The 27,432-nt window shown below is 36.4% G+C and overlaps 1 protein-coding gene across 7 annotated transcripts in view; it reads left to right on the top strand.

Moving 5' to 3' along the window:
- SLC4A10 (solute carrier family 4 member 10) overlaps window positions 1-27,432 on the top strand; it is a 145,504-nt gene that overhangs the window by 99,819 nt on the left and 18,253 nt on the right. For 6 of the 7 annotated variants that reach the window (XR_015804892.1, XM_088168140.1, XM_014880884.2 and 3 more), the window contains 9 exons: window positions 2,690-2,781; window positions 7,105-7,262; window positions 9,050-9,137; window positions 9,626-9,772; window positions 10,343-10,443; window positions 11,821-11,995; window positions 12,181-12,314; window positions 13,441-13,686; window positions 25,185-25,290. Coding sequence is in view for 6 of the 7 variants with exons in the window: in XM_088168140.1 (XP_088024266.1) it covers window positions 2,690-2,781; window positions 7,105-7,262; window positions 9,050-9,137; window positions 9,626-9,772; window positions 10,343-10,443; window positions 11,821-11,995; window positions 12,181-12,314; window positions 13,441-13,686; window positions 25,185-25,290 (1,247 nt within the window). In the remaining variant the exon portion in view is untranslated. The remainder of the gene's footprint in view (window positions 1-2,689; window positions 2,782-7,104; window positions 7,263-9,049; window positions 9,138-9,625; window positions 9,773-10,342; window positions 10,444-11,820; window positions 11,996-12,180; window positions 12,315-13,440; window positions 13,687-25,184; window positions 25,291-27,432) is intronic. The other variant, XM_014880885.2, reaches the window with a different exon arrangement.

The following is a 27,432-nucleotide window of genomic DNA, read 5'->3' as shown; positions in this document are numbered from 1 at the left end:
TGATTGCTTTTGACACCTCCAATTACGGTGTTAAAACTTCAGTATTTAAACAAGTGGTCCATGCTTTGACTCCTTTGTTGGTCAATGGTTTTTTCTCTGGCAGATAGCTCTACTCTCATTTTCTTGAATTTTTGAGTCCAGAAAAAAGTGTAAATTCCTAATTAGCAACAGAAAGATAATGAGCTACTATTTCTGTTACTTTCCTGTAACTTCTTTATAATGTAATATGTATATTAGTATGAGTAATTATTACATCTATTTCCCTTTTCATATAGCCTAGGGTACAGAGGAGTGTTTAAAAGGAAAAAAATGAAGAGTCAGCAGGTTTTACATTACTAGATTTTGGGTTTTCTGGGAGTAAGTTAAGACAGAAATTTTCCCTGAGCACTTGATGCCTTCTCTATTTAAATAAGTGGAAGGGTTTTTTTGTCACAATTATAAAATCTCCAAAATAGAACAGGAATAAAATTTATATAGTTTTTATATTAATGCCTTTTAATAGCTATAATGCTACAGGATGATTCCTGTGAAAATAATTTAAGGACTGCTAAATAAACAATGCAGAAAAAGAATTGCAGTGTGAAGTAGTGCACTGGAATACATATTGTAAAGGTGATGGTTTAACAATGATGGAACTCTGTTTTTCTTTCAGTTCTAATTAAAACAGACAAATTGAATGACTGTTTATAAATACCTTGCATATGTAATAATTTCTGGCTTCTGTTTTGCAAAAGTTGCCTCCTGTGACATTTAGGAATTAATAGCCTCTTTTTATATGAATTCCTTTAACTTACATTAATATGTGGATTTCTAAAATTAATCCTTTATTTTTGTCATATGTAAATTCTAATCCTAAATTTATTTTTATTCTGTTTGCTTAGATCAACATTCTTGTCATATCTGTTTGCCATTCTGTTTATTTTACTGTAGAGATGAACAAAAGCCCTGATTTCTATTCTTATTTTGATCTGTCCTTGTCCTGAATCAGAGAGAAAAATGGAAATACTTGCAGTTTAAAGATACATACATTTAATAATAAGATTCCTAGAAATACATTTTTAAACCTTTTGTTAATGTACTACCTAATCAAAGTGCAGTATCTCTGTCTGTGCTGCCAGGATGCACACACGAGTCTAAAACCTGTTTTGTGTCATGGGAGATATGTCTAGTGGAAAATGACATGTTGATTTTCATGAAAACCAGCATTTTCCTTGAGCAAGTGTTTCAACTGGGAATTCATGACCAGACTTAGTCAGGGTTCCTGTATTTCTCAGCTGTGACAGAAAGTGGATACTTCAGCATTTTGGCAGTGGCTGAGGTGCTGTTTCAAGTCTCTGGTCCTGTCCAGGCTGGGTCCTGCTCGGTGTCCTGGCTGTGTCTGAGGATGTGCCTGGGCTGCAGGGCTGGGTCCCTGCAGTGTGAGAGGCCAGGCTGTGGCTTTTGGAATTGCCCAGACAATTTGCCTAGCTTAGGACTTTTCTGACTGTCTTCATCTTCAAATATCATGAACATATGGTCTTTGTTACTGTGCAAGTTTAGGTTGATTTTCACCAGAACCAATGTTTTCACATCATCATTTCTCAGTCATATGAGAGACTTTATTCGCTATGGAAACAAATATATGCTGGGCACGAGATGCTGACTCTGGGCCAGTTGGACTCTGTAGTTATTCCTGGGTATGTGTTAGGGCAGTAAGAGATAGTTGGCTCATATATTTGGTACTTTCTCTTGTACTTCATTGTGGTGTTCAGAGCTGTGTGTGGCTTCTGACATGCCAGAGAGGGAGAAAGAGTGAAGGCAAGTAGTGCATGGGCTGTGCCCCTGTGGGATTTGTGTGCTGCCCTACTGCCAGCCCCACACTTCAGTGTGTGCACAGTGGGCTCTGGCCACGGGCAGGGACAATGCTGGCATTAAGTGAAAATACACTTTCTATGACATAGACTTGTTACTTGACTCTGTTTTTCTCTTTTTGAGCTTTTTTTGGTCAAAAGACTTGCTCTTTGTTTCCACAAAACTGAGGTGTATTTAAACATTTCTCATCTTGAGATTTTAAAAACTTTTTTAAAATACATTACTAAATCCTCACTGGAATTTTTTGGAAAATGTTTGCTGAAGCATTTGTTTTATACATATCCATAATCACATTTTTCAATACTGGCCCTATAAATCAGTTAATTTACAATATATTTGTTATATACCAGTCCACTTTTATGTTGTTTTTTTGTAGTTGTTATAATCAGTTGTTATATGTGTATAATTCTTATACTCATGAGTAACTTCGTAAAAATTCGTAATCCTGTTTAAGTCAATGAGGATTACTTTTGTAGACAGATATTGCCCAAAATTGGCAGCTCCTCAAATTCTTTTCAAAAGCTATGTGAAGGCAAGACTTTCCCCAAATGTATATCTTTGAAATTGTATGGTTTAATAGGTATAGAAATTTTGTCTTCTAATATCCAACACTATCTTTTATATTTTCTAAATTACTTTCTCACGTTCCTAACTGTGCATGATGAATGTTCTGTCTTTTGAGAATGTGCTGTTCTAAATAAGTTTTTAATTAAAATGCCATATTTAGGTGCATCATGTATCTATGATATGAAATGTATGCAGAACTCTAATAACTGTTGTTAAATGTTTCTTTATATATAGAACTGTTAGTATTCTGTAATAATGATACTTCTTTTAGCAGGTCAGGTTGTTTCCCCACAGGCTACTCCAGCCTGTATTGAAAACAAAAATGATGTGAGCAGAGAAAACAGCACTGTTGACTTTAGCAAGGTAAGTGTTTGCTGATGGTGAAGAGAGCTTCCTGACTACCAAACAGATATTTAAAATGAAATAAAATGAATCCATGCAAGTCATGAAACCTGTAAAGTGCAGATTTTACTTTGGCATTGAATTTTTGTGTGCACTGCAGTGCAGTTTCTGCATGACAAAACAGAATCTTACGTTTTCTTTCTAAATTCTATGCAACAGGAAATCACAGCTTAGGAACACAGATAAATTTAATATCATAGGTATATATATATGTAGGGGAAATTTTACAAATTAACAGAAAATTATCTAAGTAGGAAAGTAATTCAGAATTCCTATAATTCACATTTACCTTAGATTTTTACTTTCTGTAGAAGTGTTGCATGAATGCAAACTATGCTTTTTATAACCTGAACTCGTGGATTCCAGATGTCTCAAACAGAATGTGTTTCTGTAAACCTATAACTTAATTCTTCTGGCAAGCCGAGATATTTCAGTACACTTTACAAAAGATGTTAACTGTTCAGCAGTGGAGATTGCAATGACAGTTCAATGTTAGATAGCAAAGAAAAGCAAACAGCTTCTCAGCTTTAATGTGAAGGAGAATCCTAATTTGTGTAAGAAGTCTGTATGCACCTAAGGCAGTCACAATGGATACAAATGACAGGCCTGGCAGGGACAGATGACTTCAGCTGACACATTAATGCAACAAAGGTTGAGTAAGTGAAGAAAGGTGATTCAAACCAAAATTCTGAAGAACATCACTTTGAGTCTGCTGAATTTTAATGTTAGTGCAGCTGAGCTAAAAGTAGAGTTATGTGATTGCTCCATCTGGTGCCAGACTTATTTCCTAGCAGCAGTAGCTATTTGCATCATTTGAATTTTGGACTGAACATTCCAGACTATGAATCGTATATGGCTGAAATAAGAGGGGAAAACAGATCTTTCTGTCAATGACAATGAGAAAAAAGGAGGCTGGCTGGGAATGTATTATGAATACATTTCTATAGAGGCTACAGGAACATCTATAAACAGTGGCAGGTTGTTAAAAATTGAATGTTAATCCTTTAAACATACTTCAAACTAAACTATAATGCTTTAAAGTACAATATTGGTTTCATGATATTTATATTAAGTCTCAAGTAAAGCTAATTGTTTTTGCAAGTGTTTTAATATCAAGATGTAAAATTTGTAAAGGATATAAAATACAAATAAAATTGTCTATTCAAAACTGAGCTATGCAGAAGTGAAGGGAATAAGTTTTAGTAGTGCTTTTCTTGAACATTTCTCCAGTTGCTTTGTGTTCTGTAGGATCCAAATCCCAGTCAGTCGTCTAACTTCAATTCTGTTTGCATTAAACAAGAATGGGAACTGCATCATTTGATCCTTCACTCATTATTTTTGTAGTGCTGCTGCTTTGCTGATCAAAAGAGCTCTTCAGATTTAAACTAGCTGGAAGAAATCAACATTTCATCTTTTTCTAACCTCAGCAGTGATGGATACCAATAAGGATGTCAGGAATATGAAAGGAACAACTTTTGTTAGGAGGAATGAAATAACAGTAAAGGATTGTAATCTAATACCTTTCTTTTCAACTGACTTTAAATAGATCCATTTATCCTTTTGAAGATGCATAAGTGCAGTTTCCCCTTGAAATGTGCTATTGCAGTAACTCCCAACGGTTATAATTGGAATTATATGCACAGATTGAGAGGAAAGTAGAGCAGTACACTAATTTTCCCTTGAGTATTGTGATTTCTTGCTCTAATTTTGTTCCAGATATTAATTTCATTTATCTTCTACAGAAAAAGCACCTTTGACTACCTCACATTTTCTCCCCTTGGTAATCTGTCTCCCTTGGGCTACATCTAATATTCCAAATTTGGAGTTGGTTCAAAAAGCTGACTTAATCTGGATACAGCATTGAGACTGTGTTGATTGTATTGGTATCTATGTATGAAAAATGTGAGGCAGGCACTGAAAGCTGTCTTGAGCAGTGAGTTACTTCAGTAGCATGGAGAGAGAGATGGTTTGTGCTGTTTGTAAATGTGTCACTCCTCTTCCTCTGCTGCCACCACCAGGACTTTGTGTTCTCAGGGTGATGTGGAGGTGATCTGTCACAGCACCACTTTACCCCCTGTCTGAGCAGAATTGGAGGTGATGGTTTAAGAACTTCATCTGGCTCATTTCTACTTTTTATGCCAAAGACTGAAAGGAACATCAATTGTCCTGAAAGGCAAAATGTATAGAGAGACTGTACCCACATCCCTTCTCAGGGCAACATTCCTGTGCTCTGTGTGGAAACACTATTTCTGATACAAACTCTGTCCCACACTGACACAGTTTGGTCTTTCAAATATCATGTGAAGCAACTGACTTGTTTTGGATGTGGTTGACCCAGCTTATAAATAAATTTGATTAATATGTTTTACTAAGAAGGGATGTTGGGTATTTTGTCTTCATTTTTGTTTGGTTTCAGGGTAGATGTCCACCACTCTTCAGTCTTTGAGCTGCCCTGGAGGGCCATGGCCTCTGCATTAGTTATTTATTTTATATTTAACTGGACCTTGCCGGGACTATTTAGGGTGAGGTCAGAAATGTGACTCAGGTTAAGGTGCAGATTAAGATGCACATCAGGTCTCTCCAGCTAAAGACCTGGGATAAGAGATGTACTATGGATAAGTTAGATGAAGCATTCAAAATATGTAGGTTCTACCAGTGCCATAAATTCACTCTAGGACCGCCTCCACTCATTATGCAGTAAAAGCAACACCTTTGGGTTTGGGTGTTCTTGCTCTGTTTGCTCCTCTGCCAGCTATTTCCCTTTTAATGGGGCTCTCTTCACTACCCAAACAATATTAGTATTAGAATCTCAAGCTGATAAATAGTACAGGAAATATCTGGGAATACTTTCTGGTAGACAGGACACCGAATGTTTATTTTAAATTTGAATCTTGTGATCTGTATGTTAGAGGACCTCAATGTGACAACTGTAGCATACTGTATATATGACATTAATTATTACATGTTAAATGCATTTAAATGCTAAATCCATCCATTCACAAGGTAAACTCAGCATGGAATGCAGATTTCTACATGCCTGAAAGGCTGCTTTCTTCCTCTCAATTACAATAACCTGTGACACCAAAATTAGGTGCAGAGTGATCCTTAGTTACGTATTTAATCCTGAAGAGTTATTTCATTATTTCAGTGGAGAAGAGAATTTACCTCACTTTTTCAATTTACGTTGAAAAAGTACTTGGTCTCCAACCTTCCAGGTTGATCTTGTTCTTGTTTAACTTTGAGGTGTTTAGTCATTTTCATGGCTTAGGGAAGCATTAGATATCTCTTTGTGATCTCAGCAAACCAAGATTTCATTACACAGGCAACTGTGTTATATCTGAATTCTGATTTAGTGCCAGAGCCATTTGCAAGAAAACAATTTTCTAAATATTACCAAAAACTATGCAAACTAGTACTGACAGATGGCTGTAAGATAGACATTAAAATGGTCCACTTTAACAGTTTATATTGGATTTGGTTGCTGTTGTTGTGTTTAGATTAATAAAAGGAAAGCAAATGACAAAATTCATGCATTTTGAAATGTAGACAATACTGGTGCATAATTAAATCAGACATACATTATATACTTTATTACTCCGTGTCAGTCTTTGTTACAGAGTAAAGTCTAGAGTCACATTCCTATGCAAATACCTTGAGCTTATTATACCATTGTCATGATGAAACTGTGTCTCTGTTTTTCTATCATCCTGCAAAAGTCAACATTGCTGCCTGAAATTCCAAAGTTTTCTTCTGCTTTATTCTCTCAGTTAGCTCTTGAGACACTCAATGCTTATGATAGCTTATTTTCTGTTACTTTCAGCAGAAGGGCAACTGTCTTCTGTTAAGTCTGAAAACAAAAGTGCATCTCAGAGTAGAAAAAGGAAAATTGTATGTAGTGGAATCTAGTGTTCTTCTCAGTGAGATAATAACACAACAACTATGAGCTCCGAATTAATGATTTCCAGAATTGTTAATTATGGAAAAATAAAGTGTCTTAATTTCTTCTACTGTTATGATTGTTATCAAGTATTCATGTTGTTATGAGTATAGATAAAAAGCATTAGTAGGAAATTAATCCTATATTCCTATAAGAATATTTTTGAATTTGATACTTTTTTGGTAAATTTATTCTGCAGTGCTTTGCTTCTTGAAAGATCAGTCAAATTAATGTCTAGTTTGGTTTAGAGAAACATTTCTGTTTAAAAACATATTCAACAGACAAGAACAGTAGAATTGCATTCCAGTGAGTAACTTTTAGGTTGTAATTTAATATATTTTTCCCAGGTTGACCTGCACTTCATGAAAAAGATACCACCTGGAGCTGAAGCATCAAATATCTTAGTTGGCGAACTCGAGTTCCTGGACCGTGCTGTTGTGGCTTTTGTTAGGTTGTCTCCTGCAGTGCTGCTCACAGGACTGGCTGAAGTTCCAATTCCAACCAGGTACAGCTGGCCTGATTTTGTTTTGTGTTTTCCTGAGTACCTTGTGGAGCCAGGGTGATGTGACCCTCAGCTTTGCCATTTACTGAGTGAGGAATTTGGTTTGCTCTTTAACAAAGACATCTCTCAGCCTTCTGCACATCCTGTGAATGATGTGTGGGTATATTCAGACACATGCTGGTTTGTGAGATTCACAGATGTAGAAATGTAGGCTATAACACACAGTTTATACTATACAAACTGGTATTTCTCCAGATGAAATCTAAGGTGAAATATTCAGCTTCGTAGAATATTTCATCTGGAACTGAAGCTGCTTGTGTGATATTGCATACTTATGTACAGGGCAAAAAAATTTAAGAAGGAATTGAGGAAAGGCAAAAAGCAAACTAATTTGATTGACTAGGGATAGTGAGTGAATAGATGGAGAAAATGTTGTAAATATGTCCTTCAAAAATTTGTACTTCTTCAAAAATTTGCTTTGCATGGTAGGGAGTGTGACTTTTAACCATAAATTTTTATTAAATTAATTTTTCCCAAGTTGAAACTTTTTCTGATGGAGTACTTAGATTCTGAAAACAAATTATGAGGAATTAAAAAGGGGAAGTGTAAAAACGACCTTGTATTCAAATAGAAGCATTGGGATAGATCTGTGATTACATTATGTCCTGCTAGGGTTAATTCAGATCAAAACTCCGAAGTGATTCTCTCATATCTGTGTTCACTGACATAAATATTATTTCAGTATCCCTCTGTAAAAAAAACCAATTGTGCATTTGTTTGTACACATATTCTATCTCTCTTTTTCCTTCCCTCTTTTACTTTCTATAAAAGTAGAATTCCACCAGTAGGCAGTAATGTATTCCAGTTGTTTGTGACATTCAGGACACTCACACATGACACTCATGTTATGAAATACATCGCTGAGACTCAGATCCTTGCTTCTAGCCAGATAAACAGTAACATTTTATTTGAACTGTACTTTGTAGTTACTTTGGATATTACTTTTTTTTAATGTTTACTAGTTTTTGTGTGTGCATAAGAAACATTGAGGGACTGAACTGGCTTAGGAAAAAGCTTTCTCTTGTAATCTCCCCCAGATTCCCACAAGGAAAAAAAAACACCAAAAGGAAAAGAACAGATTTCTGGATTTTTGGTCAAAATAAAAAGAGCTACAAATTAGGACAATTAAGTATTGTGCAAAAGTGTGTATGTAAAAGAAAATCAGTAGTACACATCAAAATATTGTCTTTTACATTTTAGCAAAACTGAGAATTTTAGTTATTTTCATTAGTTATTTCAGGAACAAATCCTCTGCCTTTTAAAGAACTTTACTTGCCTACAGCCTCAAGTAGAGACTGTCCAGATACTTAATGGAAGTAAAAATTATTTTAAAATTATTTTTATTTGGGTTAATTTAACTTCACCAATATTGCAGTAATTTCTGTAAGCATGACAATTCTGTTGAATTAACAGAAATAATATGTTCTGTACATAGATTCCAATTCCATACATTTATTATGTAAGTTAAGGTTTGTTATGTAAGGAGGTTTTGGTAGTCTCAATCAAGACTGGCTGTTAAGCTTATATATTTTTGGAAGTTATTTGCACATTTTTTTTCTAAGCAGAGCTTCATGTTTAAATGCATGTGTGAGGATCTTGAAGGAGGTTATATATAGTGTTTATCTGAGAGATTCTTCTAGTCCACATTTTAGATAAATATTTCTGTAATATTTATATTAATTTCAACCATCCATCCTTTACAATTTCTCAAATTTACCTTTAATTTACAGATTTTTGTTTATTCTTCTCGGACCATTGGGTAAAGGCCAACAATACCATGAGATTGGAAGATCAATTGCAACACTAATGACAGATGAGGTATTTTTATTCATGGTTCAGTTTTGTACTAACTGAAGAGGTGTAATAGGGAATCTCCAATCCTTCAGATGAAATGTGGCTAATCATTCTGGTGATGACAACGAGCATTCTAGTTCCTTTCATGATCCTGTGACAGCCCAGATTATGCTGCTGCAAGGGGATAACAGAATGAGAAACAATATTCACAAGCAAAGATATCTTCACCAATAAGGTTCTGTTTTACACAGTTGCTTCTCAGTGGACTTAATTTTGTTTAAGATGCAAAATCTCTAGAATATTTAGCAGCCATAAGGATGTTTTTCTGTAGCAGTTGGAATTTCTATGAGAGCTATGTACCAGAAGCTATTTTCAGTTGAAGCTGAGATTGTTTGTTCAGTGGGAACTTTACAAAGTGTGTTCTATTTCAGAGAAGAGGAGCCATTATTTTAGAGAGAATTCCTTTTTCCATCTCTTTTTTTCTCCAACACATACTTCTCAATTTTTCACAGGTATTCCATGATGTTGCTTACAAAGCAAAAGACCGCAATGATTTGGTGTCTGGAATTGATGAGTTTCTTGATCAGGTTACTGTTCTCCCTCCTGGAGAGTGGGACCCAACAATTCGAATAGAACCACCTAAGAATGTTCCCTCTCAGGTTTGTACAGTGTAAAATTCAAACACTTTTTAAAGTTGTGATGGATTTTTATTATATAGGTTTAAGTCTCATTAATTTAGCATTTAGCAGAGACACTGTGTTTTGTATGCTCTTTTTATTTTAGGTTAATTGTCTTTAGAAGAACCCTTGACTTGCAAGCACACAGTATAGTGATGATATTTGGTTTAGTCCAGTACTAGTTCTCTCCTGAGTAAATACAGGCAGTTTTATCTAAAGATAGTAAATTCAGGGATAAGTGGTCTTAAATCATTCTTGATTATTCCAAATAGCCATGGTTTGTTTTTTTTTCTAAGCTTATTGCAAGAATTGATCAAAGCTTGTTACTCTTTAAAATGTCTTCTGAGACAAGAATTTTTTGTGACCAATTCTTTAAATTTCACAGAATCACAATTCCTTTTACTATTAACTGTCTGGTGATAGAACTCCTCTATGGCTTATGAAGAAGTTACATTGATGAATCTTAAAATAAAATTTTTATGTTTAAGTTTTTAACTTTTGGAGCCTGTTTCAGTGCTAAACCCCATGAGAAATATCTTTTCCTTCTGGTAGGAGAAGCGTAAGATCCCAGGAGTGCCAAATGGAACTGCAGCCCATGGGGAAGCAGAACATCCTGGGGGACACTCTGGACCAGAACTTCAACGCACTGGAAAGTTAGTGAAAACATATTCAAAATCATAAGTGTTCAAAGTGATGTTCAGAAGGAATCACAAGGGTCTGGTTCTCTCTCAGAAGTGTCTTGGCTCATGATTTCTTTCAGGCATTTGTCCTGATTTGCATGTGCCATGTAGCTGAAGAGGAAAATACATGCTTGTTTGCAGAGAGCAGGAGAGGGAAAGAGGGTCTGAATTTTCTCATTGTATTTATTGCATCTCCTTTCTCTAATATTTACCAAGGCCAGACCTCTCTTTAACTGGATTAATGTTTCTTGGTTTTGTACAGGATGAAGGAAAACTTGCTATAGTATTGGACCATATATTATGAATGCTTACTGCTGTTTTGTAGTTGAAGTTTCTGGGTTGTGCAGCTCTAGCATTTCTTTTTTACTTCAGTAAGCCATGATATGTCTTGGTACATGAGGCTGTGGTTACCCTGGTGGCTGCAATATAAATCAGAATGAAGAATTTGCCCCAAGGAATACTTATTTTCTCTCATCTAATATGGTGTAAGTGCATCAGTTATCAGTGGCTGCCTTAGTGCAGTGTAGTTGAGCAATAGATGTTTCTTTGCTGCCTCCTGATATTTAAATACTGTTCCTACCTTTAGCATGAAGCTAAAGATTGAGCTGCAGTGCTGATGTACACTGGGGCAGGGGAGATGATGGCCTGTCTGGCTGGAAGTTGTTCTCTCACCAGAGAACCTGCTAATTGACAGCTTGAAGGATTGTTTTAATATTTAGGAAGTTGTAGCACTACACCTTCTTTACCTCAGCAGCATCTGATACATTGTGTGCCTGTGAGGAAAAGAGCATTGTGGGGTTATTTACTTTAACTGTATGGTATTTTGCAAGGGAACCTCTGTTCCTAAATATTTGATTATACTTGACACAGTGTAAATGACAAAAGATGACAGTTCTTGTCCTTGAAAAATGGTAACGTATATTCATTTCTGTCTTTAGGAACAAGTTCTCAAATAAAGAATGCTAAGCTCTATGTATAAATGTATGGGCAAATAGGCACTGTGATACCTCCCTAATTAAACAAATGTAAAGAATTATTTCATGTAATAAACAGTTTGATTTAGTGCATGGGAACAAGCAACTATTTGGAACTTTGGGGTTTGGAGATGATTAGTTGAAGACTTTATAAAGAGACATGGAAATCAGTTTGTTTTAAAACCGCAATAATTTCCTGGTTGGAGTTACAAAGACAGGCTTCCTATAAACTTATTTTTTTATGAAGGGTGAAACATAGTCATATGGATCATTTGATCAAGGAACAGTTGCTTCTCTGTAGTGTGGTTGAAGCAATATTGTAGAAGAAAGTTTTGTGTGCCACCTTAATTAATTTGAGATCTTCTGTTTTCTTTAGATTTTTTGGAGGATTAATTTTAGATATCAAAAGAAAAGCTCCCTTCTTCTGGAGTGACTTCAGGGATGCTCTCAGTCTGCAGTGTCTGGCATCATTTTTGTTTCTCTACTGTGCTTGCATGTCTCCTGTCATCACGTTTGGTGGTCTGCTGGGAGAAGCAACTGAAGGTCGTATAGTATGTGTTAAATCTGAACTTTTAAAACAAACTTACATTCCTAGTTTTGTGGTTAGTATTTCCTTCCTGTTGCATGAATCACCTTTGTATATTGGTGTTTCAATGTTTAGAAGGCTACAGACTAAGACATGGCAAAAAGAACCTGTTTGAAAATTTATGGACACTTCTCTCTGTATCGTATTCAGAGTGCAATAGAATCGCTGTTTGGAGCATCCATGACTGGAATTGCCTACTCTCTTTTTGGTGGACAGCCTCTCACTATACTTGGCAGCACAGGACCAGTTTTAGTGTTTGAGAAGATCCTATTCAAATTTTGCAAGTAAGTGAAGATGATTATATACATCATCCTTCATTTGTTGTTAGGTGAAAGTAGAGCCACCTGTCCCAAAGTTGAAATCCTAAGCAGTGCACTGCAAGATAAATTGTTGCCTTTATCATGTTGCAGAGTCCAGAAATTGTGCAGTGAATTGGTATTTCAGAAAGGTGAATTTTCTTAAATTTTGGGATTTTGTTGCTTTTAAACTTTCTTTCCTCCCTTCCCCCTTCCTTCAATCGTTTTGAAGGGAATGACAGCTTCAGGATGTTTGTGGGGTTTTTGTTTGTTTGTTTTTTAAATGTTCTCATTCTCTACTCTGTGACAATATGTTTCAATCAGTGATTTATCTCATCTCTAACTCGAAAGTTGTTGCCTCTCACCAAGCAAGTAAGTGCAGTAGAAGTGGTGCCCTCTTTCAATAGTCACTGATACAGACCATGCCATTCCCTCATCTGGACAGAGAGAGGGTGAAGTGTCATGCCAGAAGAGCCACGTTTAGGCTAATGTGCTGTACTTGACATATCTCTGCCACAGTGTGGGTTAAAATTGTCTCCTTTTGGAACCCATCGTGCTTCTCTGCTATCCAGTCTGCTTTTCTGCCTCATTGCTGTGACAGGGACTTCTGTACCAGCATCTTCTGCACAACACAGAGTAGGAAACCCTGCTTAGCACTCAAATTTTCTCACACCTTCAGACAGACCTTTCAGTTTGCTGTGATAATGTCACACGGTGTGTTTGGAGCTCTATTATCATATGCAATAAGCTTACAGAATTTTGATGAAAGTTGTTATAGCTACTCTTTCACAGCTTAAAAAGAAATTGACAGGTGTTGGTTGTTCACAAAGCAGGGTATGGGATAAAGAGTGAGTGGACCTTATACACTTCACGTGTGTGACTACTCTCAAAGCTGTTCATGTGATCAGTTTAATAGAGATAGAGCTCTTTGTGTCCTGTTAATTGGGGGAAGAGCTCTGGTCAGGAGGTGACTTGATAGGATCTTCTGTTCACAGTAAGTATATAATTTCTGATTCAGACTGTCCCCAAAAAGGAAATTTTGGAGCTGTCTTGCCTCCCTTTACTGTGGCTGGACAAAAGGTTAGGAGTTTTTTTATTTTTTTCTTCCTTTTAGAGAGTATGGGTTGTCATACCTTTCTCTGAGAGCCAGCATTGGGCTGTGGACTGCAATCCTGTGCATCATCCTTGTTGCAACTGATGCAAGCTCCCTAGTCTGCTACATTACCCGGTTTACTGAAGAAGCCTTTGCTTCTCTTATCTGCATCATTTTCATTTATGAGGCCTTAGAGAAGCTGTTTCATCTCAGTGAGACATATCCAATCAACATGCATAATAATTTGGAGCTGCTGACAAAGTACTCGTAAGTAAGATTTCTTCTGTTAAACTGTTAGGGGTTTTTTTTCCATAGGTTTTTTCTCTGCAAGGAGCACAGCAGGAAAAATTTGCAGTAGTTGCAGCATGTGGAAGCTATTCAGTCATTATGCTGTCTTATGGAACTGGGGGGATGTGTACAAGCAGGACACATTTACTTAAGATAAGTAAAAAATATATTTCCAGACTTGAGCTTTGGAAAAGCTTCAGCATAATTAACTTGAAAATCCTAGAATTTAAAATAGGACTTAAAAATAGGACTCGGTTTTAGATCTCTATTCATTTTTATTTAATGAGACTTAACTCATGGTATCTTCCTATAAATTTGTAGTTATGATTTATAATCTTTCAATGGTAACAGGATGTTCAGGTAATGTTTGTATATCATACTTGTCTTGTTTTGGGTTTGTTTGGGTTTTTTTTGTTTTTTTTTCCAAATTGAAATATTCACCTTTTTAAAAGGTTAAAGTTGATGTACCTTCTTTATTTTAACTCTCTGCCATTTAAGGTCTGACCTTAATCCACAAGAGCTGAAATGGATTTGATACATCTCAGTAGCTCATAATCAATTTGTTCTTAATGCAAAGATTTTTAATCTAACTCCATTTAAACAGCTTTACTTTGTGAAGTCTAGACAGGTACTAATCTACTTGGGGAATAAAAAAGTGAATTGCTTTTATCAGTATTGTTTCATTGAGAAGTAAACCCTCATAGACCTGTTTCTGTATATGAGAACAAAAGTGTTGTTCTAGTAAAGGACAAGATCCTAGTCTGATATGAGGCCAGTTAAGCTTGGTCACATCAGTAAATAAAATGTCATTAAAAAGCATTTTCAATGAAAATCCCTCTCCAGGAATGTCTTCATTATTTCACTGAACCCAGTTGAACCCTCTGCATGAGCTGGGTGGGGCCCTAAAGCAACAGTGCTTGAACAGTGCCACATCTTCTGTTCACTGGAAAAACAGGAGTGTCTCAACCAAATGTCTCATTTGCATTTTAAGCTGGGAAAAACAGAACACAGCAACAGAGAAAACATTTGAGCTTTGTGTATATTATCACTAGAAAAATAGTTAGCAAATCCTGAATTTGAATGTACATTATATACCTTAGTACACAGAACAATTAGAGAAACTATAGTTCTGCCATGATGTACTCTCATTGTAATATTTGAAAATATTATTCCTCTCTAATAGTTTAATCAGTAGACAAAGGAATATTAATTTGAAGAGAAAGCAACAGACATCAAGAATAGACCATGCATGCAGTTGAGGTTATATCCTCTTATTTAATTTTACTGACCTTCTATGAAGTAGGTATTTTACTCTGATGACCTTCATATAGCACAGTGTGTGGATTTTTTTCTTTTCCTTTACCACTTCAAAGTAGTTGTCTCAAAGGAAAAGAGAACATGTCTTCCTATCATTTTGAAAATCAGATGTTGAAATGCTATACAAAGAAAAAAAATATTTAGAAAAAATTTATCAGGTGGAGCTGAGATATTAATATGTCATGGAAAGCATAAACACAAGTAGAAACATGGGTTCCTGGGTAGCTGTATTCATGGTTAGCTGAATCCCATAATATTGCTAGAGATTTCAGAGAAATTAGTTTAACAGTCCTGCTTGTAGGGGTACAGTCATAGTAATGTGTGTATTTTGTGAAAATGTTTTCTCATTATAATCCTTGTGTCAACAAATGAATGCAGTTGGTTTTAGTTAGAATGTCATTCAATAATCAGAATCCCAGACTGGTTTTGAAGGGTGGTGTTTTATTACTGCCTGCTCTTGGTAACTGAGGCATGGATATAAAATGTGCAGAGCACACAGAATGGTAAAAGAACAGCATTTCTCATCCTCCAGTTACACCTATTGACCTGTCCTGGCCTACAGCATTGGAATACCAGCACAACAGTTTTAGATTTTTCAAAACACAGCTCCTGAAAGAGAAGTGTCTTCCACATGTTTGGAAGGAAGATTTCACCACTGCCCGGTGTTCTCAAACACATATATCAAAATTATTTGGTATTGCTGATATCAAACTTACTTGATACAGTATTTTGTAGTTATTTGAGTTCATTATTTCATACCTATATTTTCAGTGATTCTTTCACTCTGTGTAGATAGTACAAATAGATTGCCTTTTGAACTGTATTGCATCTCACATGTGGCACTTATACTGTATCTTTTACTTGTAGCTTTTTCCTGTTTATTGTCAATCATGTCCATAGTAACTGACTCCACTAACAGCAAAATGCCTAGCTGTAGACATATAGCTCTTATGGGATGGGACTTACATTTTTTAACTTTGAAACTGATTTTTAGAAATGGCAGTGTACTGACAAGCAGTGCATGATCCTGTAAGAGCATATCTGCTGCTATCCAAGGGTCTGTGCTCTGAACACAGCAAAAGGGTAATTCCACCCTCTCCTGTTCTCTCCATTCCTTTCTCTTTCATCTGAGATTTCTTAGTTATTCAGAACCAGTCTCGAATGTTGGGAGAACTGAAAGATGTGCTCAGTTGCAACAGCTCTACATCAGCTGCCCAAATCAGCTGCCCAGTGCTTTCACAGCAGACTTGATGTAACTTGAACTCCGTGGCTAGCTGTGCAAATGTGTACATATTAGCCTTACTCTGTCCAGATACAGTGGCTTTTTGTCCAGAAGATGAGATGTCACAATTATCCCCATGGGATCATCACAAGATATTTCAAGTACTCTCACTCCCCGCTCAAATGTCTGTACACGACTCAGTTCTGGAAAGATAAGAAACTAAAAGATGGATAAGCATAAAAGTTTACTCAAAAATCTCTCTTTTATTTACTTGAAGTTGGGAAATATTAATTTCACAAGGAATTAGAAGCTTTTCCTGCAGCATCTGATTCCAGACCTTCTACTTGTAGTTTATATGGGTAACAGACTTGGGCTGAAACTGGTCCTGTCCTTAAAGGATCAGCATACTCTGTTACAGAAGCTAATTAGTATCTGCTGTTTTGCTAATTAAAACAGCTGTTTGCATTTTCCTCTTTGGGGATTTTAAAGACAAGTTTTTAATTGTTAGTAAAGCCTTGGCAGGTCTTTAATTAGCCATGGGTGATCTTCAAAAGGTTGAGCAACTCATTTCTCTTTGAAATGCTCAACCAAAGCTTATGTAAAACTTCATCTTGGATCTGCAATTCTATGCTAGAAATCTCAAGTTATACTGTAAAATTTCTGTGTTTTCTGTTGCCCACTCAAAAAGTTGATGATAAATTGTTCAGAGCACTGAATATGTTTGAAATTTTCATTGTTTGCTGTGGCCCACCCGTTCCCTTTTCTCCCATGAGCTTTTTGAGGATGCTCTGATGTCCACAGGTAGTCTGTCTGCGTGCCAATACTGCACCTTTGCCCTGGTGAAGACATGAGTTTGACCCAGGAAAAGTCATTGGCATTCTGTTAGTGCTCTCTTTGGAGTACTAGAGAGACAAAGAAAATAGTAATTTTAGATGGTTGGTACTTCAACCAGATTGAAACCATAATTCAAGTAAGAAAGAAAACCCATTCTGTGTTTTTGGTGAGCTGAGAGTCTCAGTTGCAGGAATTTGATGTAAAAGACTGCACTGCATGCATCTCCTTATATTTGAGAGTACTGGAGTCATTACTGATACCTACCCTAATACACCTTAGAAGACTGGAGGAAGAATATTCAGACCAGTTGGGATTTTTCTTTTTAGTTTTTAATTTGAAAATTGTCTGAAAATCCTCCTAAAAGATTTCTTTAAAAATTCCATTTAGAATTTTACCATTTTAAGTAGAATATGGGTTTTGAGTCTGTTACCGAATTGTACCTCAAAAAGCCAAAAAAAATCTTGTTGCATGATCTAATTAATGTAAAACTAGACATGATGCACTTTTTACTAATTTTTAAATTTTAGTTTTTACTCTGTATTTAAATATTACCCCTGATCTTTACATCATCTACTTGCATGTAAATTCATTCAGCATTTATATGTAACTTTTCCCTAAAACACCATATTTTTGATATGGATGATGAAGAATAAGGCGTTAAAATGATGAATCAAAGGAAGGACAAAGACAACCTGATTTTCAGTTTGGTACTGTGCTGTATTTTTTTATTTTTAAACTGCATTGTTTTGAAGGAATTTGAATAGAGTAGCTACATTGTTTATTAAATTAAATACAAATACTTCTTGATCAGATTTTTTTTAATGTGACCTTTTTGTATTTGTTATGCCATTAGCATTTGTAGGTTGGCATAGCAACTCTTATTTCTGCACTCTCCTCCTCCTGTTTTTTCCCTACCCTGGGTAGCAAATATATCTCCAGCTAGTGAAACCTGTCTGGAAGACTGATGCCCATCAGTTTTAATGTGTACATTAAATATTAGAATGTTATTTTTGCTAGGAAAAGAGAACCCTAAATTTGATCAGATAAAACCCACTGTTTTTAAAAGGAAAACAGAATAAGCATTGTGGATGAAAGGAATGTGATTTAGAAAGCAATCCAGTATTCTTCAGAATACAAGCATTATATGATAGTTATCTTAGAATAAGTTCAGTTATTTCTCAGGGTGAAGTTGCTTAGATCTTTACATACCTTTTTGGTATATAAAGGAATTTTATATACCTTTTTGGTTTTTATTAATTATTTTTTCAAAGTGACGAATTCATGTTGTTTTAATAATTCTTTACCAGAAGTTACTCAATTATTAACAGATTACATTGAATAATTTTAAAGTGATTTCTTGGCATAGTAATATGCATATTGCAATCTGTCTTGGTATTGACATGCACTTAAGCATTAGGAGTAGAAAATCCCACTCTGATGTAATTAGGGAGCCAAGATCATGTCAATCTCAGTATCATTTCAGGCTATAGAAACCATTGCTTCTAGAAGGCATTGTGAAGATTACTTTTGTGCATACCACTCTTCACACAAGCAAGTTTTAAATCTTCCATTATCTATATAAATTAATCTAAATACATCATTATTGCATGCAAATTAGGTTGGTTCAGACCCTGTATCCCTTAAGCTGCAGGTGGAATAAGAAGAGTCAGTGATGATGAGCACAGTATTTCTTATTATTGTCCCAGGCATGCAATTGAATTCCAATTCCTGTAGTTAGTTCTTTGAAGTTAGAGATGAATATATATTTTCTGTTCCCCTTCCTTATAGTTTTTTTCCTACAATTAAGTAACTGTGCCATATCCTGTGTGTCCTTCCCTAAGAATATCCCTCTTCTTCCCAGAGCCACACAAGTGCCATCACTGAGTTTAGCTGCTGGTTCCCTTTTGCTTCTTGACAAACCTAGGAATCTAGGCTTTTTTTTTTTCTTTATTCTTTTTTTCCAGGATTTCTCTGTGCCTGCCCAACCCAACTGACACGTTTGTCTCTTTCTCCTTCATTTGAACCCAGAGAATGCCCACCTTGTTTTATTCTTACCTACTGCTCATCTCTTCCACTTTGGAAACAGATATCCTTGTTAAACATATCTCCATAGCATTCAGTTTGTATTTGAGAACTGGTCTACACAATGCCTTCAAAATCTAGGAAGGCTTACATAACATCTGTGGGTAGTTTTGTTACAGTACCTTTATGTGTATTGATGCATTGCACCTGAACAATTGAAACTCCAGCTGACCATACAGCACTGTAGTGTATTGCAGTAATTATTTCTGTACCAGCATTATTCTGAACCTCTTCCCCTCAAATGTATGCACTCTTAACTTTGGAAGCAGGGTGAAGTGACATCCTAGAAATATTTCACAGTGAAAGCTTTCAGATGAATTCTCAATATCCACCAGAGCTGCACTGCTTTTCTGCACAGGAATTTCTGTGTATGGCAGTTACACACCATAGTGCTGCTGCAAATGCATGGACTGCATACTGCACCACACAGCTAACAAAACCCAACCTTCCAGGTTAACAAAGCTACAATATGATTATAAATCTCTTTTCTAGACTTTCTCCTTGACAAAATACCATTTTCCTCCCGATGAGCTATCTAAAGGAACCTTTGAGATTTCTTCAGTGTAACATCAGTTCCTATTCTCAGATTTATCTTTTTTTCTCTCTCTGTGAAATTATTGTGCTGCTGAATGCATTGTTTAGGTGCTTTAATAGGCTTTTCTATTTTCCTCCTGAACTTAAACAACTAAATTATGCAGACTTGTAACCTTAGAGAATATATGTGGATGCCTACTGATGTTCGTGACTGTCAGAGATGGGCTGCATAACTTAATGGTCGTAATTCAGGATGGCAGATCTCATAAATAAATGAAGAAAAAAATCTTGTCTTGCCATGACAGCTGTGCTGTGAAAGGGTTTCATGATACTGAGAATAGAACTTAACTGACAAGTCCATTTTCCATCACTATTAATTATTTTGTTTCCAGTCTTTTCTCCACTGAGACTTTGATTTAGTTGGTAAGAAGGTTGGCACGAGAAGGAATATGGTGAATATAATGCCAGAGATACAGGTATTGTAGGTATGAGACAGCAGAGAAGACATCACTTTATGATGGCATAAATTTCTCTTCCCTTAGAAGTTTTTAGACAAACAGAAGGATTCTGTGAATGCCCATAATTCACAGGAAAATGGTGTATTTGGAGAAAACCTAAACATGCATAGCAGTCTGCTATTAATATACTTCAGCCTTGTAAATGCAACGTAAAGAATACCTACACATATACCTTACTTTAAAAGCAAACCAAGCGATGCTATCTTCCATTTCATACTGTCATCTTCCTCTCTCTCTGTTATGTGATCAGTGCACAGCACACTCAGTGTCCTCTGTGCTAGGGGAAAACCTTCCTACTCATACTACCAAATATGTGCTCTGATATTCAGTGAGACATATTGTTTAAACAAGCACATTTTGCAACTTATTTGTCATACTTGCTTGAAGTTTTTTAAGTATTATAAATATTCATATTGAGCACATCTCATTCTCAGGCTATCTTAAGTGAGCCAGAAAGGCATTTTTCCCTTCTAGGAAGGGGAAATGGTGTATTGACTAATTAGGAAGAAGCTGCAGTTGCATCTTTTATAGATCATATCCTTATCTTGTATAAATAGGTGTAGCTTGCAATATGTAAATGCCGAAAAAATAAGAGATCCAAACCAGTGCCTTTTGAATTGTATAAAATTTTCAATAGTAAGTGTCTCCTAGTCTTGAAAACAGCCTACTGAAAAATGGCAACTGCTGAGGGATGAATGGCCATGGGAGCTGCTCTGTTTAAGTGCAAAAATACTGTCTGAGGCTCTTTTTTGAAGCTGGACTGGGGAGCAGAGCATGCATGACAGAGTAAAGAGAAGAAGCAACCTGAAGAATCAGGGGTAAGAGGTGGATATTGTAAGGATTGGAAGGACTAGACTGAGGTTAATTTGAATTGAACAAATAATAGGTAATAAGTTTCTTGTTTTGCAGTTAAGAGAAAATTACAGTCAGGATGAAAGTGGTTTTAGAACATAACCTTTGACCTGACTAGTTGTTGAGCAACCATTATATTTGTTTTATTGCTAATCTAAAAAGGAGAGGAAAAATATTCCCCAACTTGACATATAAAGTGACAGGTTTTTAATTTGCTAACTAATATTCCCTTTCTCATAGTCCAAAGAAAGAGGGATGATACAGACAGTCTTTCTGGTGCTGTTAAGGATAGTAATAACTGTTCCATTTGTTCCATAACAAAGAACACTGCTAGTTGTCTGAGATTTCCTGAAGTTGCTGTTGTCAGATCCAAGGTCTGTTCTCTGAAAACAGGACAAGTTGTAGATGTTGCATGCAGTGAAGTTAGGATGGCTGCCTCTAATTAATGAAGTCAACAAAATTGAGACTTATGAACCAAAACCTAAAACAGCTAAGAAACTGTGGGGAGTTTTGCAGGTCAAAGTTGGGGAGTGGGGAGTGATCTTATACTTCCTTTACTGTTACAGTTGAATTGGTGCTGAAGATTTTGCTGAAATTCCTTTGTTCTCCATTCTGATTTGCAAGAGATTTCTTGGAAGGTGTATAGGCAATAAAGACTTGCTCTGGTTATTGTTTCTAGCTAGCAGGTTCAGATTGTTATTTTTTGTTATGTTCTCATTTTGTCAGCTCTAATCTTACAACAGTTCTGAGTTGTCTGAAGACCATCTAGTCTGAAATGGTTTATTTATCTACCTCAGATGTATAATCCACTTTTTATTAGGCTGTATTAGATTTTTAAACACCCTAAAAGAAAACAAGTTCCGCTGATATGTGTCTAGCTGCAAAATATGGACATTTTAAATACAGGTAGGGATCTGTGACTGGGTATCTAGTACCATTTTAGATCTCTCAGCCTCCAGCTGCTTTGAAAACAAAGGTATGAGTCAATGAAGATCCTGTCATATGTGCCAACTCATGACGGATGTCACAGACACCATGGAGTGTACAGTCACCCATGCTTAAACATCTGAATTGCTACCAGGAGATCAGAATATCTTGCAGTATCCAGAAATGTAAAGATGAAAAATGAATTATTTCTGTTATCAGTGTAATGAAATAGATGTGTTGAGATTGGCAGAAAAGATTGCCCCCCCATAGTGACACCAATGCTTTTGCTACCACAACCAGTGTCAGATTCTTCCCTGCCTGTATTCTAGCTATGATGAAAGAGAATCAAAAGAATCCTTCTGAATCTTTTAGCATCAGGAAGATGATTGCTGACTTATCACTCAAAGACACAGAGTACATTGCTAACTTGGTACTGTATCTAAAGCTGAATATGTTGCTTATAAAATGCAGGTGTTTGTATAGTCTGTTACTCATTTGGTAATAGCATAAACTCCACACAGATCTCTTGTCATGGGCAAGTGCTCAGAGCTTCAAAAAACTTTACAAGAATTTAAGAGCATTTGAACCCCCAAGAAGAAATCATTTTTTGCTTGTTCCAGCCTTCTGAGTAATATTTTATCAGGAAAATAGAAGGATGTGTTGGTGTTAACTATTCAGCATATTTTACTTTTTCTGGAAAAATTACTCAAAGTAAAAATGACAATGAAAGAGACTAAAATATTAAAAGGATTAAAATCGGAAGCATTATTTCATTAATGTGAGATACTCCTTGCAGGTCAGTTATGTTGGGAAATAGTTATCATTGAAGCCATTACATCTCTTACAAAATGACACATTTTGGTAGATAATGTTTTTATGTTTTGGCATTGAATGGTACCTTCATTTGTGATTTCTGGGATGGACAGGGAGTGTTTTACTATCTCACAGTTCTATACTGTTAAGCAATTAGTGGGATGCTGGAAGACAGTAATACCATGATACAATCTCACATCAAAATGTCAGTGTTGCCAAAACACATACAATATTGAAAGCAATGTAATGCTGTATATATCAAAACACTGAGATCACTCTTTGAATGGCCTTCTGAGTAGAAACAGGATCTGATCTCTACAGCTAGGGCCTAGTTCTGCTCCCATTCAGTGACAAAAGCACTGTGCAGGGTGATTTCGGTCTGCGTGGGTGGAGTTTGCACAAGTCACTTATTTGCTGATGATCAGTCTGCCGTCGCTAAATGCCTGTGAAACTTGATAAAGACCAGACTGGAATGCTGTGCAGGAGGAAAGTGATATTGCTATAGAAATAAACAGGTGATCTCATCTGAAGGTGATTTACCTGAGCTGTATTAAACTATAGCTTCAACTGCCTTGTTTCTGAGGAAACAGAAATTTTGGCTCCTCTAACCTTTAAATGTAATTTTGCAGTTTGCAGCAAGCGTGGCTGTACCATGTAGTGCTGGCGACAGGCAGAGCCTTCCCTTCTAGTGAGGAAGTGGCTGAGTGAGCACCCAGGGCACCCAGCCTGCCGGAATCAGTGGCCACGGGCCATGGCGCGGCTCTGCCGCTCGGCGATGGACACCGGGGAGGGGCCAAGGGGCTCCTGTGCTCCAGGAGCCAGCAGTAACCTGGCACAGCCGCCTCTATTGCTGCATGAGCATCGAATTCCCCCTTGCAGTACCTGGCGTGGCCATAGCCTGCCTTGGCTTTATTCTGCTCCTGTAGCTCACTAGTAGTGATGTGCTTCATTTAACCCATTTTGTAATACTTTGAGCTACACATTGAACACACATTCATTCTGCACTTAGGGCCTGATCCAAAGCATATCAAATATGTTTGAAAGATCCAGTCAAGGACTTTTGGCTCAGGCCCTATTCTTCTCTGAATGCAGTTGCTTTTTCTTTTCTTTGCTTTTTGTTCATGGGCTGTAAGGGTTTTCTCTTTCTTTTGTAAATAGCTGCATTTAAAATAAAAGTAAGGAATTGCAAAGACAACCTGCATCTTTCCCTATCTATGTATTGAATGCAGCTGTTGTCACATGTATAGTATTGTAATTTAAATAGAATGTCAGTGTCCTCACGATGTAGATGGTAGAATTTCATATATAGAAAATCATACAAATCTGTATGAGTACCGTCATTTTGTGGAAAGATAAACAGTCACATAGAAAATAGATGGTGTAAGTAAGTGAATAAACTGATATTCTGCTACAGCTGTAATGCAATTGATGCTCAGTGGCTCTGCACGCAATAGTCAGATGTTATCCTGTCCCCAGCTACTCCTGAAAACTTTATCAGAGAGTACACAATTTATTGAAAGTCATCATAAGCACAGTAAAATACTAGCAGGCTAGATGGTGCTATGGATTATTAAAGTAGGATTAATTTAAAGTGTATTGCAAAGCGCACTTGACATCTTGGATCCTTCAGAGTATCCTGGATGTTTTGAAGGCTTTGTCAAAGAAAACGCCTCCCACAGTAGCTTCAGAGGCTTTAAAGACTTAATTTTGATTTTAAAATACCTATTTGCAATATTGTCCTCCTACACTGCCTCGTCACACTTTGTGTGTTAAAATACACAATTTAAAATGAAGAGTGTGCTTTTACAGCATCTGTGGGGAAAGGAAAAACAAGGGACACAGGGTTCAGAGAGGCTTTGGTGCTGGTGATCCTGACACTCAGAGTCCTGACAGTTGATTGGGTAGCTGGGCAGTTTTGCATGCAAAGGCACCTTTCTATCTGGGAAAGAAAGATGATGCAGAGAGTTTGTTATTTGAGAAATGGATCAGCCTGGAACTGTACACAACATCTAATGTCCATGTAGAGAAGGGTTAGGTGTAAGAGGGTGTAACAGGACAAGAATATTCTCAGTGTTACAAACTGAGCTCAGAAGTATCACTAGACAAGGAAGAAAACAGGTGGTGAAGCTTCCTGTGATCAGTGGTTTGAATATGTCACGTTATGTACTATATATGCATATGCACCTCACAGCAAATGATGCTCCAGTAATGGCACTAGCTACTGAGCCACAGACTGCTTCAAAGCATGCATTTACTGAATTCATTGCAACTACAGTTATCTGTCAATGGAGAGCATAATTTCAGTGTATCATAAAATTGATAATTTGGATTAATGTCTGATATATATTTTATTAAGGAAAAAAATATTTTCTTTTCAGATGCAATTGTGTGGAACCAGAACATCCTAGCAATAAAACCTTACAATACTGGCAGGACTACAATATATCTGCACCTGACGTACCATGGGGGAACCTAACTGTGTCAGTAAGTAAATTTTAGGACTTAATAAATAAAGGCATAGGTATAAATAAATTTGTCCATCTTACTGCAACAAATATATATTAAAAATACAAGTTTTTCTGCTCATATTTGTTCAAATAAATAATAAAATATACTTAACAAAAAGTAACATGGACTTTGTAGCATTATCTCCTTTTGTAAGCTTTTTGTAAGCAGACTCTGATAGTACACATTAAAGCAAGTGTGTGCATTTTATGTCCTGCTTTGGAACCTTCTTGACACACTAGCACAAGAGCTTGGCTGAGATTAAGTCAAACATGTCAAATGACAATGAATTTGTCCTAAATTCTGCCAGATGGCAAAACCAAAGTTTCCTTGTGTAGAAAGAATCAGAAGCATTTATTTCCTCTAAACCACTCTTGCAATAGTTCAGGCTATAAAAAAGAGAACGGGGAGAAATTTTGTAACATTTTCTCTTTGGTGACCACTTTTTCTTACGTAAGTTCTGTAATTTTTTTTTCCCAGGGGAGGAAGAGGCTTAAGCTACAGTTTAGTGGGGCTTGTGTGAATGTGTAACAAGTTTAACAGTACACTTTGTTTGAAGGATTTATATAATTAAAGTTTGCCTTCTTCAAAGTGACATTTACAACTTGATTAAAGTGTTGTGTTCAGATTGAGCCACCACTTTTTCTCACAAAGGGATCATTTCATTACACAGTCAAAGAGGATTTGAGTGCAAAAGACACCAGACTGAGGAGAATCCTGAATTTACCTAATCATAGGCATAATCAAATTGAACACTTAAAAGCCAATTCAGTGGACTGTGTCCAGAAGATACTGTTCTGTTTTTTTTAAAAAGGCAGGAATGCAGAAGAGCTCATGTTAAGTAAGAGCTGTCTTCATGGCTGCTCTGTCTTGCTTCCATGCCTTGCTCTGAGCAGGGACTGCTCCTCAACTCTGTTGGTGTGGCAACAGCAGAAAGAAAGTTGAGAACTGCTGGCCTGAGGGATTCCAGCAGTCCAGAATGAATATTCTCAAAATTGCAGCACACTCTAAGAGCATCTGTGCAGGGGCAGACTCCTCCTCTCACTTTCTCAGATCTCTGACAGTGTTTTTCAGAGTACATTTGCAGCTGAGGAGATTTAAAATAACAGATTTTGTTTTAACTATAAATGTAAAAGACTGGCTGCATTATATAAAACCTTTAAAAACTTCTGTGAAAGCTTATTATAAAAACTTGAGTTTACATAGGTAGCAGTATAACTGTCCAAATTTTCCCATCAGTCCTTATAGTTGTCAAAGAAATAACTGAATTATTTTGTACTTTTGTATCTTTATTTCTTGCAAGCATCATCAAGAAACTTCTGTTCTAGAGAACTGCAGTAAGAGATTAGACATGGCTGTCTGTAAATATTTGGTCAGACTCACCCCATTATGTCTCTTTTACTGATCATATCTTCATATATTTCTTGTGTCTGCTTGAAATGTTTCAAGTTTCTGAAGAACTGGATTCTCATTGTTTCTTAAAACCCAATGATTATTTTTTGCTATCAAGACAAACCAAGTGTGAGCAAAGGATTTTGGACCAAGTATGAAATGGATTTTGGTGGTGACACAATCCTCTTCAGGAGGCACATAATGAACTTCATCCCAAGCTTACTGCTCTACCAGTATAAAAAGCTTTGCACTCCTTTGTCTCACAGTCATCAAATGGCAATTATTAATTTTTCCAAGACACTCTTTGTTCAAAGCTGAAGTTTCCCAGAACATGATATTGTTCAGCGAGTCTGATGAGCCAATGACACACTTGATTTAATAAGAAAAGATCCTGATCTGGCAGGTTATTTCTGCCTGGAATCCCTGATTCTGGGTGCTCATTTCATTTTTCTTAATAAGTGTGGAGGGACTGAGAAGGAGAAGGAAAGGATTGTGAGTCCAGAGCTGATAGCTCACATTTCTAGAGCTACTCTTTATGATTTTAGATAACTGAGGATAGTAGTGGAGAAGTACTGGAAATGCTTTCTACTATATCTGCATATTGATAATAAATGATGTTAAATATAATTGATGTTAAAGATTTTGAGTTTTCCGGCATTTTATCAGATATTTTTAAAGAAAAATACAATTTGCAGGATGTGCTGCCCCCGTGTGGTATTAAATGTATTT

This window comes from Sturnus vulgaris, chromosome 7 (assembly GCF_052056855.1).
Source record: "Sturnus vulgaris isolate bStuVul1 chromosome 7, bStuVul1.hap1, whole genome shotgun sequence".
Classification (NCBI taxonomy): Eukaryota; Metazoa; Chordata; class Aves; order Passeriformes; family Sturnidae; genus Sturnus; species Sturnus vulgaris.
The sequence above is the reverse complement of the archived record's forward strand: the minus strand, read 5'-3'. Positions and strand labels throughout refer to the sequence as shown.